At 36.4% G+C, this 12,243-nt stretch overlaps 1 protein-coding gene and 1 long non-coding RNA gene across 4 annotated transcripts; both read right to left on the bottom strand.

Moving 5' to 3' along the window:
- Positions 1 to 226: 226 nt before the first annotated feature.
- LOC119078032 lies at positions 227 to 1,323 on the bottom strand. The gene is made up of 2 exons (XR_005087927.1): positions 1,172 to 1,323; positions 227 to 364 (listed from the first exon to the last, which is right to left on the bottom strand). It is a non-coding gene; the product is annotated as an uncharacterized LOC119078032 (long non-coding RNA).
- Positions 1,324 to 4,502: 3,179 nt separating this feature from the next.
- LOC119078023 lies at positions 4,503 to 11,343 on the bottom strand. 3 transcript variants are annotated; one of them, XM_037185428.1, is made up of 14 exons: positions 10,788 to 11,343; positions 10,599 to 10,705; positions 10,249 to 10,533; positions 9,950 to 10,185; positions 9,623 to 9,880; positions 9,117 to 9,557; positions 8,843 to 9,054; positions 8,598 to 8,785; positions 8,362 to 8,537; positions 8,243 to 8,305; positions 8,099 to 8,177; positions 7,890 to 8,030; positions 7,690 to 7,817; positions 4,503 to 5,409 (listed from the first exon to the last, which is right to left on the bottom strand). In XM_037185428.1, exons 1-14 carry the CDS (start codon positions 10,900 to 10,902, stop codon positions 5,271 to 5,273), a joined length of 2,568 nt encoding a protein of 855 aa, XP_037041323.1. In that variant the 5' UTR covers positions 10,903 to 11,343; the 3' UTR covers positions 4,503 to 5,270. The 3 variants fall into 3 exon arrangements, with proteins under 3 accessions (XP_037041323.1, XP_037041325.1, XP_037041322.1); XM_037185430.1 differs by having other exon boundaries at positions 10,252 to 10,533; positions 10,788 to 11,313; XM_037185427.1 differs by having other exon boundaries at positions 8,598 to 9,054.
- Between the last annotated feature and the right edge of the window lie 900 nt (positions 11,344 to 12,243).

A 12,243-nucleotide genomic window follows, 5' to 3' on the forward strand; every position in this document is an offset into this window, starting at 1 on the left:
TGAAGAGAGCGTACACATTCTAAAATACGGTAGAACCAACACAGTCTACCTATAAAGTGTTGGGACGATCCGTTGTACATAGTAGCCATGTAAGGGGTGCTGTACGACAATAATGTAGATGCCTTACTAGTATTGTAAGATGTTTATAAGTGTTGTGCAACTTTACAATGGGATGGATGAATGTGGACCCAGGGCAGTTAAAACGACAGATATCTTTTCGCTTGTCGTTACAATTTTTTTTTTTTTTTTTTTTTATAAAATTAGAGCTCCTCATGTCTGTTGAAGCTAGCAGTTTATGTAGATCGGCCAGAGATGATTTGTAAATCTGAAAATGATGTTTACTTCCATAGTCACCATGGTCGATCTGAAGTGGAAGAGAACACAGCGCATTGAAATAACAATAAAACTTGCAGCTTAAGCAATTTTAGTTCTCTGCGCATTTCTTTAAGAAACAATAATCGTGTCGAGGTGTAATCATTGCATCTGTTAAATATTCCTGTCGTTCGAAAAATTGTTCGGTACAATGGATTGACCTTCATTTCGTTATCGAACGTTTATTTTAGTATGTACGCAAGAGTATAATATTAATCACAAGTCATCGACTCCTTTGGTTAATGTAAAGCGTTTCGGTTTCTGTAAAAGTGTTGTGATTTAAGAGAAAGAAATCTTCACGATTTCATCATCGAAGCACAATATGGAAATAATCCTGGAAATAATATTTCAAACAGACGGATGAAAACAAACCGGAAATTAGTTTGTTGATTCCTTTAGGACAATCTACACAATTTTCATTCATGAGCTTTAATCTCGCACCATTTTCTAATCAATTTACAACTGTACGGATCAGTAAAACTTCATTGAATCTGTTCATGGATACAAACTCTTTCACTTCAATATTTTCATCTTCATTCCGCCATTAAAAAGCCAGAGTAGCACTGCTTCTAGCATGAACATAAGGAATATTTGGAGGCCTTGCATTTTCTCGTTAAGATGGGAGTAACTACTTCTTTGTGCGAATAAAAGCACACAGCATATACAACTGTAGACGTATACATCTTTGAAAATTTAGAGACTTTTCGACGTTGGAAAAATGCGTGTTTGTGCTAGAAGCAGTTCTATGCCAGTGCTCATTTTTGTTTAGACTATCACGGCCACTAACCACTATACTTACCGATTCATCTGTTGGTATTCTGGTTGGTGCGGCATTAACAGAAAAATCCATGATTTTCAAGTTGAGTCACTGCTCTTATTGAACATTAGTTGTGGAAAACGTTCACTGTACATCACACAACCGCACCCATGTAATGCAAAACAGGGACTAAAATTTTCTTCTCTACTTTTACAGGCTTCGAGAGGTAAATGGGGTTTCGTTTCATCCCCTCATTCATACATTTCGTACACATCTGCGCGTTTTGATGAACAAACAAGTTGATCTTGAAAAGACTTTTGATCTTTTTTTGCTACGGAGGGGAATGGATGTGTTTTGTCTGAACATTTTCAAATGAGGGATGAGAAAAAAAACTCGGAAAAGAACCGAAAACGATTAATTTCAGATTGACAAAACCATTTTGCTGTTTCTTTTATTGCAACCAATTCCATATGCCATATATCCGTCGTTCACCAGGTGTAACAAACGACAAAGAAAAGGTCGACATAATTGAATGCGACATATACGATATTGATACTATAATTGAATGAGTATACAATTCGTACAAAACACACGTACCGACTCAGGTACCTACCCAATTAAATTTCGATATTCCTACGGATGATGTCTCCTTATAAGAATTTCATACATGGATACACACACAATGCATACACTTACACACACACAGTCCGCATAACTACTACAAAATTTAATTCGAAACATCATTTTTCGACGAAATTTGGTTTTAAAATTTACTCTTGGGGCGCAATGGACCAGGGCCTACTTTTTGGAAACAAATTTCTTCAATTTCTTGAAATTTCTCGAATTTTCTCGAATTTCTTAAAATTTCTCGAATTCGAGAAATTCGAGAAACTTCAAGAAACTCGAGAAATTTGTTTCTTGAAATTTCTTGAATTTCTCGAAGTTTCCCGAATTTCTTGAATTTTCTGGAATTTCTTGAAATTTCTCGAATTCGAGAAATTCAAGAAACTTTGAGAAATTCAAGAAATATTTCTCGAAATTTCTTGAATTTCTCGAAGTTTCTTGAATTTCTCGATTTTCTCTAAAAGTTTCTAAAAAGTAGGCCCTGCAATGGACTGCAGTGATTCATTTCTAAGCCAATTTAGATTTTATACGATATGTACCGGCCGAGGTATATACTGGGCCTACTCTCGTTAGGGTTGTTCTAGGGTCAAGGCTAGAAGCTCTAACCAATGTCTATCGTATAGGGTATTATGGCCTAAATTCACATTCGTGCTCTTCTACGTTCTGCATGTAAAACCGTTGAGCGAAACCACACCCCTCTTTTGTTTTGTTTAAAGAGTAAACGGAGAACAAACGGAGCGTAAACGGAGTGGACATCAAGCATTAGAGTGACAAAATCAAATAAGATAAACCACTGAATCTAATCCCAATCCGCAAAAATCAGTTCAAGTGCAACTAAGGCCTAATAAAAAATATAGAAATTGAGAACGGATTTACAAAGATTCCATGAAATTCTAAAACATTCACAAAATTTTCTGTCATTTTTCGAGATTCATTTATCAGATATCACTTTGTTCGCCTACAATTTAGATGAGTACACAGTTCGTGAAAGAAATGCATGCTAAATGATGTTCGTACCAAGTTGCAAAATGCGTGAAAAATGTGTTTAATCACAGTCCAAAGTTAATTATTTACATTTAATTTTATACAAACTATGCGCTATTGGTACCTTTAGCGAAAATAATTACCAATAGCGCTGACTTTGGACTTTGATTAAACACATTTTCACGCATTTTGCATGCATTTTTCACCAACTGTGTATTAGCCTTTTCCTCAGAATTTTTGCTGACAACAATGTTACTTGTGCAACATTTATGCTGTCGCATTCAACACATTCCATCTATAGAAATCTTTAACACAACACCGAACGAAATGTGACATTTGCCTTAAATTCCATGTTTATATGGCCGAACGCACACGCGCAGTTCTGCGTTGATGGGATCGACAATTATGTTGCGTTTTCCATTGTTAAGCCTGTGGTGAATATAGAATTACAATGGAAAACTCAGCATAATTGTCGATTCCATCAATGCAAAATTGCTCGTGTGTTTTGAGCCTATACTTTGCACAAAACAACCAAGCTACGAAGCTTCACAAGAGAGAATCTGTACTAGATGTACGGTCGAGTACACAGCTGTTCTTGAAAAATGGTTGAAAAATGACTGAAAAAAGCAAACGGTTTACTGACTGAAAAATGTGTGGAAATACCTTCCACAGATACCAATTTATAGTCTAATGGTTGCGCTATTGGTTACTTTGGTGACCAACAGCACAATATACCATTCAAATACAAATTGGTAACTTTGGACTGTAATAGACCGTGTGCTATTTTGACAAAAAAGTTTCGAATCTCAATAAAAAACAGATTTACCATGATAATCATAAGAAAAAATAATTATATTTATTTTTAAAAAATTATTTAAAATATACATTGCCATCCCGATGCCATCCGCATGGTCATATTTTTCGTAGCAGAAACTCTAAAAAATATAAATATGGGATATTATTCCACAGCTGATAGGGATATTTTCTTTGTTATTGTTTCTATGTCAACAGATTTGATGAACGGTAAAGTGCTAGCGGAAGTTAGAATTCACATCGAACGTGTAATTGGCAGAGTTTTTAACAAAAATATAGACTATAATGCACAACAAAAAAGCACTTCTGTTTGTATTAAACAAAAAAAAAAGACGCAAATTGATGCAACATCAACAAATTTATTTCAAAATTGGAAACACAGTGCTTTCTAAACACCTTTAGCATCGCCTTTGCTGATTTATTTCAATTTCGAACAAAACGTTCCACTCAGTAGTTTTCTACTTTTTTTCCAAATTATGGACCTTTTACCCGTTAACACATAAACATTTAATAAAACATTTTGCTTTTAAGAACTCTATTGTCGACATAAGTAGTCTATCGTTTTTGTTTTTGACTGACATTTTATCAACAACGATTAAAATATCCCATTCAACGCCATTTTGGTTTTACGGTATAACTCTGGCAATTCAGAATGTGGTACTTCTTTTTAAGCGCTTAAATTTTCAAAATTTTTGTGAATCATTAATACTCAAATTAAAAATACTAACTAATATTTTTTCAGCTATTTATACATATTCGGAGTGTTTTTTCGATGTGTTCATTTGATAAAAAATAAATTAAGTCATATGAACACGGTCTATTCCACACATTTTTCAAACATTTTTCAGCTTGTGGACCGTATGCTATTTTTGAATCATTTTTCAATCATTTTTCAGGAACTGTGCACTCATCTTAACGTTTAGCTTCAAAATCAAACTCCATACAAATTGTATATGGAACATAGTTGATGTATTTCGATGTTACAATTCTTCACTTGTTCGAATTAATAATATTTTCTTGTTAACATATTTTCAATATTAGTTTATGATAAAAAGCGTGGCTTACGGCAACAATATAATAATCTGTAATTTCAATGATTAATTGTGGAGAAAAAAAATGTTTGTCCATTTCGCCAACGAGAAAAAAAGGTTACAAATAAAAACCGAAAATTCATAAATTCAAAATGTTTCTGCTTTGAGCAGATAATAGTTCATTTCATATTTTTATATAGACAAAAAAAACGATTTATCGATCAAATCTGATTAAAATGTACAAAAGAAATATTTGTTTTTTTGAAGTTAATTTCAAGTGTGAGACATAATTTGCACAATTGGGGGTAAATAAGTAATTAACAAAAAAAAAGTAAAGAAATTCATTCGTAAAAATTACTATCTATATGTATAACTTACTTGGGTGTAATTATTTATAAATCTAAGAAAGTTTTTCGTTTGGCGCAAATTATTTCCATCTTTCATTTTAACAAACATAATTTGAAATTACAATTAATTCCCAATATTCTTCATCATCATAATCATAATCATAACTTAAATTCTTTTCACAACCGACATAAATTTTTCTTCTTTTCTTTTCATTTTGTTGAGAAAAACGGATCGACATCCAACTACTTCCCCGTAATCGGACTCGATTCTTGTATTACACAATTTTTGTTGTTTCATTTCTAAACTCATGCTATTACGTACGACACTGTTGGTGTATTCGGTCAAATCGATGGTACGGCCGACATTGCATCCTTGCTGATATGCATCTCAATGTCAACGCGACAAATCGGACAGTGTTTGTTTGTGATCAACCAGCGGTCCACACAGTCCATGTGAAAGAGATGCATGCATGGCAGACGACTGTGGATATGAAGGCGTTCAATTAATCATAATGTTTTGGAGAGATTCTTTTAACAGATCATTTTACATTAACTATGGATTGGATTACAAATTTAAAAATGTGTAGCGCGGAGTGAGTTGCAGGAATTGGTAACATGGTCAACGCATTCATAAATCGTAAAACACAATAGCAATTTTGCGTTGATGGGATCGCCAATTATGCTGCGTTTTCCATTGTATTTCGATATTCATCACAGGCTAAGCGATAGAAAACGCAGTATAAAGGCGAGTACACAGTTCCTGAAAATGGCTGTAAAATAGCATACACTGGCTGAAAAATGTTTGAAAAATGTGTGGAATTTTATCATATAAAGTTACCAATTTACATTCTAATGGTATTTGTATATCCACACATTTTTCAGCCAGTGGACCGTATGCTATTGTTCAGTCAATTTTCAACCATTTTTTACGACCTGTGAACTCATCTTAATTATCGATCTCATCAACGCAAAATTACTGGTGTAAACCACTTAACAGTATAAACTGGAATTGGACCTGGAAGGTATATACTGGAAACAGTATAAAGGCGAGTACACAGTTCGTAAAAAATGACTGAAAATGACTGAAAAAATAGCATACGGTCCACTATCTGAAAAATGTTTGAAAAATTTGTGGAATTACAGTACACAGTTATCAACTTATACTTTAATGTGTTACAAATACTGCGCTATTGGTAACTTTGGTGAAATATAATTACCAATAGCATTAAATTATAAATAACTGTGGACTGTGTAATTCCACACATTTTTCAAACCCCTTTTGCAACCTGTGGACTGTAGCTATTTTTCAGTCATTTATCAACCACTTTTCAGTAACTGTGTACTAGGTGTAGCTCAATTTCACTTCAGTGTAACACTAATTGCATATTTCAGTACAATTATTGTAAGTAGCAAATAAATTCCAAAATTCATGCTGTCATATTCATCATATTCCATCAACTCTATCAAAATCGTTAGCGCTACACCAAATGAAATGAGATCATTGCACTTAAATTCAACCGAAACATGTGTTCCACATTTTCCGTATCTGAACGATAGAAGTACTAGATTTAATTTCCTTTATGCAAAATTTGAAGTGTAGAAGATTTGGGGATCCGGCCATAGTAAATGGTCTCAAAAGAATATTTTTATTGGAAATATTTGCCTTTTACTTTATTCATTCGTTATCGACAACGACGAAAAGAATATAAGACAAGCTCAAAGTACAGCAAAGTACATGTTAAAAGTAATAAAGTAAAAGATTTTGTCTTGAAAATTGTTCTTATGAAAATTCACGGGTGACACTACATTTCAAGGCTCACTTTCAAGAAAATTTTGGAGATAATCAGGAAACTTGAAAAAAATCAAGGAATTTAAGAAAATCGAGAAATTCAAGAAAATCACGAAATATTTCGTGAATTTTCTTGCTTTTCTCGAACAGGCCTTCCACATTGAATGATAATATGGCTGAAAATCCGCCAAAAATTCACCGAACATTATCGTCGCCGTGATGATTGGGTCATTTTTATGTATAAAATCATCAAATGTGGTTTGTTCTAATTGAATGGAGGTCCATGTAATAGTTTGCACTTAATACATCCTTGAAATGGTTAATTAGCCCAGAGATTTTTCAGAAATAATGCTTGGAACCGGTTCAGCTTGCCTTGATTCAGTTCTTGACCTGAGCCTGAATCTAAGGTTTTAGTTTCAACTTGATTGAACCAGAACCCGTCATTTACAATCTGTGATTGGTTAAATAAATGTCTGGCTCGAGTCAGCTGGAATTTTCATAGAAAACATCTCTAAGGTTGACCTAAACCTGATGTGAACCCGAATTGTGTTTTAACTGGACCTGATGTGATCAATTTGGGGTTCAGGTTAATTAGGTTGAATTAATCATCGAACTCGAACTTCAAAACCGTTGGATAAATGTACAGATTGAAAATGAGGACGAAGTGATGAAAGCAAGCGAGAAAATGTTGTCAGAATCAGTCTAGCCAATTTTTAAATTTTTGTGCTGCGTCGTGCAGTGGTACAACGGACTCATAAGGAAAGTGAATTTTTGGAAAAGTTTTCTTTTTCAATTAAAGGCTTGTAGAAATAGAAATGAATCGCTGGAGTAACTTAGGACTCCTAGACTGATGAGTGATGAAAGTAGCAATTCTTTAGCCTAGGAGTGAGAATCATCCAAAAGTCTTCATGGATATGATTTATGATGCCCTTCCACAAAACGCTTCAAAAATTCAACAACAACAACACTTACCGAACATCGTTCTCGATTTCGAATAGAGATAGGCAAATCGTACATTTCTCCCCTTCATCGTCGTCGATTTCGCTGGACCGTCGAACTCTTTTATACTTATGAGGCAAAGTGTTACGTTCAATCACCTCCTAAAAGTAGGAAAAAACAAAGACAACTTTAAAGTCTGAACAAATGACAAAACCCGATTTTATCTTCATTACCTGGGTGGCACCTTGTGGTGGCCGTCCATACACCAAACCGCCTTGTTCCTCGATGACGCGAACAAATTGATGCAAACGAGATAGCCGGGACACTAGATGAGTGTGCACATTCGGATTTGGTGGATGATTTTCTGGGCGAAGCTGTGAGGAAACAACAGCACTGTCAATCCGATTCAATTTCTGTCTTTACTGTTTTAGGAAACACTTACCCCAATGCTAAGATGAACGTGTGGGCCAGCATGTGATCCGTAATGGTGGTACATATGATGGTAGACGTGATGTGGTTCACTGCAATTGAATAGGAAAATGAAATTAAAATTCCGGAAAATGATTTCTTTACGGCGAAAACCTACCGTGTACGAAGTAGTGGGTCACCAACGGGATGAGAATGGACAGCGTTCTGTGAGCTAGACGGTCTATTGAAAGTAGATTTTAGAGTGAATTTCTTTTGTCAATTTTACATTGGACTTACGGAGCCATATAGTACACCGAACCATTGCCCGACGATTGTGGCTGTTGTTGAAATTCGGGTCGTCTACGACCACGTGAATTGTAATCGCACGCACTACAATGATATGTGTCTGCTATTGGATGGCCAACAATTGGGGCATCTCTACTCATCGGCGTCATGTGACGACGGTGCAATTCCTAGGAAATTGATCGTTAGGAACTGCAAAAAGCAGGAACAAATTCATGTCCTGAACATACCTGATTGGTTTGTTGTCGATGCCATAAATTCTCATGTGGAGCATAGGCTGGTCGATATAGCGATGACAGTCGTGCCGTATTGTTAGTAGTCGGTACAAGACGACTCGCTCCTAAATGGGATAAAGGATACCGCATCAAACGTACTGAACGTCTGTTCAGAAATTCTGGTAAATTATCGTGGCGCATATCTGGAACGGGAATTTGGTTAGCAAAAAAGAACAGCCAGACGATCAAACGGCACTTGCAATTTTGTGGTCTAATTGGTGTAGTTGAAACTACTTCATCATCTGGATCAATCACCTCCGGAGGAATATGCGGTTCTACTAGAGGTTGCGGTTGAACTATTGGTATGCGATCGTATTGAGGTACGTTCAAATTTGGAGTTAACATCGCGCTGGGCAAATGTGCTGGATTCGATGGTGGTCGATTTGTGACGCGATTCGTTTCCAAGCGAGATCTGGAGAGAAATTCCGCTGTTTCATAGAGAAAAGTTTAGTCGAAAATGAAAACCACAGTTACCGTTGGCTCAGCATTGGATCGTTATCGCTCATAAGTTGATGTAACACTTGCTGCTGCAGTGTTAATGGCGGCTGTGGTGGTGGTGTTTCCGGTTGAATGGGATAAAATCCGTGTGCTCGTCGACTACCTTGTCGTATATTATTGTCGAATTCTGAGTCACTGGATTCGGTGGTTAAATCGATTGCTGGCGGTGAAGGCACATAAATAACGTCGTCATTCGTTTCGGTACTATCAGATAGCCAATCTAATTGCAAATCGGGTGCGGTCAATAATTGCATCGATGTTCCGTTATTGTTGGTCGGATTGAATGATGCACTGGAACCACCATCATCACTGTCATAACTCGGTGCTAGACTCGATGTTGACGGTAGTGGTTTCTGTTCAGTCTTAATTGAGGATTTATTTTGATTGAGGCCACTAGGTCCTGGCTGTTGATTGTCACTGAAATGAAAAAAGAAAAATTGAAACAGACAGCTCATCGGTCGAATGGACCCGAGAATATTTACCGATCGTAAATGGCCTCTGGTTTAACAACTGAACTGGTGCACGGTTGTTGTGCCTGACCAGTGAAGCTACTACCACTTGCTTGATCCGCAGAACTATTACTGCTTGCATCGGACAACACCTCGTGTTTGCATTTCTTGATCTTTCGCTTTTTGTCGACTGACCGATCTGCGATGGATGGAAAGCACGAGTAGCAATTACAAGGATTCTCATAACCTGTCGGCTTATTGTCAACTGGCTCCGGCGGAATGCACAATTTTCTGAAACAATTGAAACGTATAGGTCAAAGCCGTTCAGTGCCATTACCGCCATCCATCCTCGTTCCTCACTTTATTTTGAATTTACTCAAAGGTAAATTGTCTTCATCGTCGTCCTGCTGCTCTTCTTTGACGGTATTTACATTCGACGGTTCGGCCTCACTACGATTGTTGCCCCGTCGATCGAATTGTGCTGCAAGACCATTTTGTGCGGCTTGAAACGGACTATTCGCATAGTTTGACGATGTGGGTGTTGACGAATCATGATTTCGACTGTACAACGGCTTCTTCGAACGAGCTCTCGTATTCTGTAAGCAGAAAAATGCAAAACTAGAATCTTCACGCCAACATTGAAATTGTCGTGAACGGACTACCGTCGCTGCATCGCGAAGCATTCGCTTTCTACTCAAGTTGATTGGCATTGCTTGTGAATCCTCATCGGATGAGCTGATATTGATGACATTGTGTATCGGTGACCGAGTGGACATCGATGCGTATTGTCGATAATTGTTGCGTGTAATGCGTCCCGCTCCGGTCGGCATGGACAGTGGCATGGAAAGCGGTATGGTTGGATTCATATCCCGGGAGACAACGTTTGGCATATTGTCGTTGAAGAGAACGTACGGAAAAGCGTTGCCCGCAACGACTGAACGGTGCTGCAGAATAGTAAATGGGGCAGTTTAGACAGAATTAGAAGGTGGAAAAACAACAAAATACTCACCGAATGGTTGTGATTGTAATCACGGAATCCTAATTGATTTCTGCGCCTGTTAATTTCCATTTCCGGACCATAGTATCCGCTAGTATCAGGCTCGGGACTGTCTCCATCTTTAAATTGTTCGTTCATGTTTGTTAATGTTTTCAAAATTTTGTATTTCGATGAAGAGAGTGACATAGAGAAAAGACTTACGTGGATCAGTTATTGGCACCAGATCGTCACCCTGATGTTGAAATGCTGTATCAAAAATATCCCTCAGACGAACGTGTGGATTATTATCGAAGATTACCCTTTGTGAGTTGTCCATTTTCCGTATGTATTTACTTGTCAAAGCACACACATTCACTAATTTCAAATAAAGTTTATTTTACTGCTTCGTCGATAACGAATCAATTCCACATCGGAAGTGAAATCATTTCAAATCAGGATTCCGTGGAATCACAGCGAATTTCCGTGAATTCGCTTTTTTCCCTTCTTTTTTTGTTAGATCATAAAGGGAGAACAATAAGAAGTCTTCGATAAACGTAGGAAGAAATTTGTAAAGTTTTTCGATTGATTAAAACGGCTTGTATTTACTGGACATTAATTTTAAATTTACAAAATTAAAAGTTCTGATAGGTCGTGACACTGATTTCGATTATTTTACGTACATTTTAATCAATTTCTATCAAAAAAGTATGATAAGCAATCCTACATTTCTATTTATTTGCTGTCACAATTGTTGTTTTGTCAGCCGCCAGGTGTCTCCTAAGTCGTTATTTACGTACGGCCTCTAACGACGGTAACGGGAAATTTATTCAAAAAACCTTTCACAGAGATGTTACAAAAATTTAATGATATCAAAATTCAAATCATGTTGATTTTAATTAAAAGTTGGATATCTGGTCCTTACTTTGGACCAAATATCTAACTTTTAATTTTTATATACAGTGGTTAAGGAGAGCGAAAACCAGTTAAATTTAATTGGTCTCGGGGTCAGCTGTCAAATATTCATCAATGAGACCAGTTTAAACAAAGTGGTCAAAAATCGATCTCCTTAAACACTGTATAAACACTGAAGGCGCAGTTACGCAGTTGAATTTAGTTTAGTTATGATGCATATATATTGAATTCGTTTGCGTCAAGGTGAAGGTAGTGATTAGGTGAATATGATTCCATCAGAGAAATTATAAGTTGGTACGCCTGTGGTATACAAATTCTCTCACATTATCCCATTCTCTCTCAATAACTGTCATTCCAATGTTCCTTCTATCTCGCCACAGGCGTACAAACTTATCATTTCTCTGGATTCAATACAAAATTAGTAGCAGGTGCAACAATATTAGGCACAAGAAAATACGATGATGCCAACATTACAAAATTAATTCACGTGAAAGGCCTGAAAGGTCCAAAGTATATAAAGATACTGAAGGTCATGCAAATACACAAAAACTCACTGAACCCTACTTTCGGGTGAATATAATTTTTACAATGTTGGCCACTAGTTAAAATCACTTTGTTAGGTTACATCTTTATACTTAACACAAAAAATTATATGCAGAACAACACATTTATACCAAAAACGCCAAACAGAAGCAACATAACAAGTCTTATATTCATCCGAAACTTGGGTTCCGTAAAATTTGTGATCCGCTGAGCATCTGCATTA

The sequence above is a fragment of the Bradysia coprophila genome, unplaced genomic scaffold, assembly GCF_014529535.1.
Source record: "Bradysia coprophila strain Holo2 unplaced genomic scaffold, BU_Bcop_v1 contig_24, whole genome shotgun sequence".
Lineage (NCBI taxonomy): Eukaryota > Metazoa > Arthropoda > Insecta > Diptera > Sciaridae > Bradysia > Bradysia coprophila.

Excerpts from the sequence above, each read along its gene's own strand:
- LOC119078023 (XM_037185427.1), bottom strand. The coding sequence starts at position 10,902 with ATGGACAACTCACAAAGGGTAATCTTCGATAATAATCCACACGTTCGT. Across the intron at positions 9,881-9,949 it reads TTGAGTAAATTCAAAATAAA|AAAATTGTGCATTCCGCCGG; the intron begins GTGAGGAACGAG and ends CAATTGTTTCAG. Across the intron at positions 5,410-7,689 it reads GAAATCGAGAACGATGTTCG|TCGTCTGCCATGCATGCATC; the intron begins GTAAGTGTTGTT and ends TCATATCCACAG.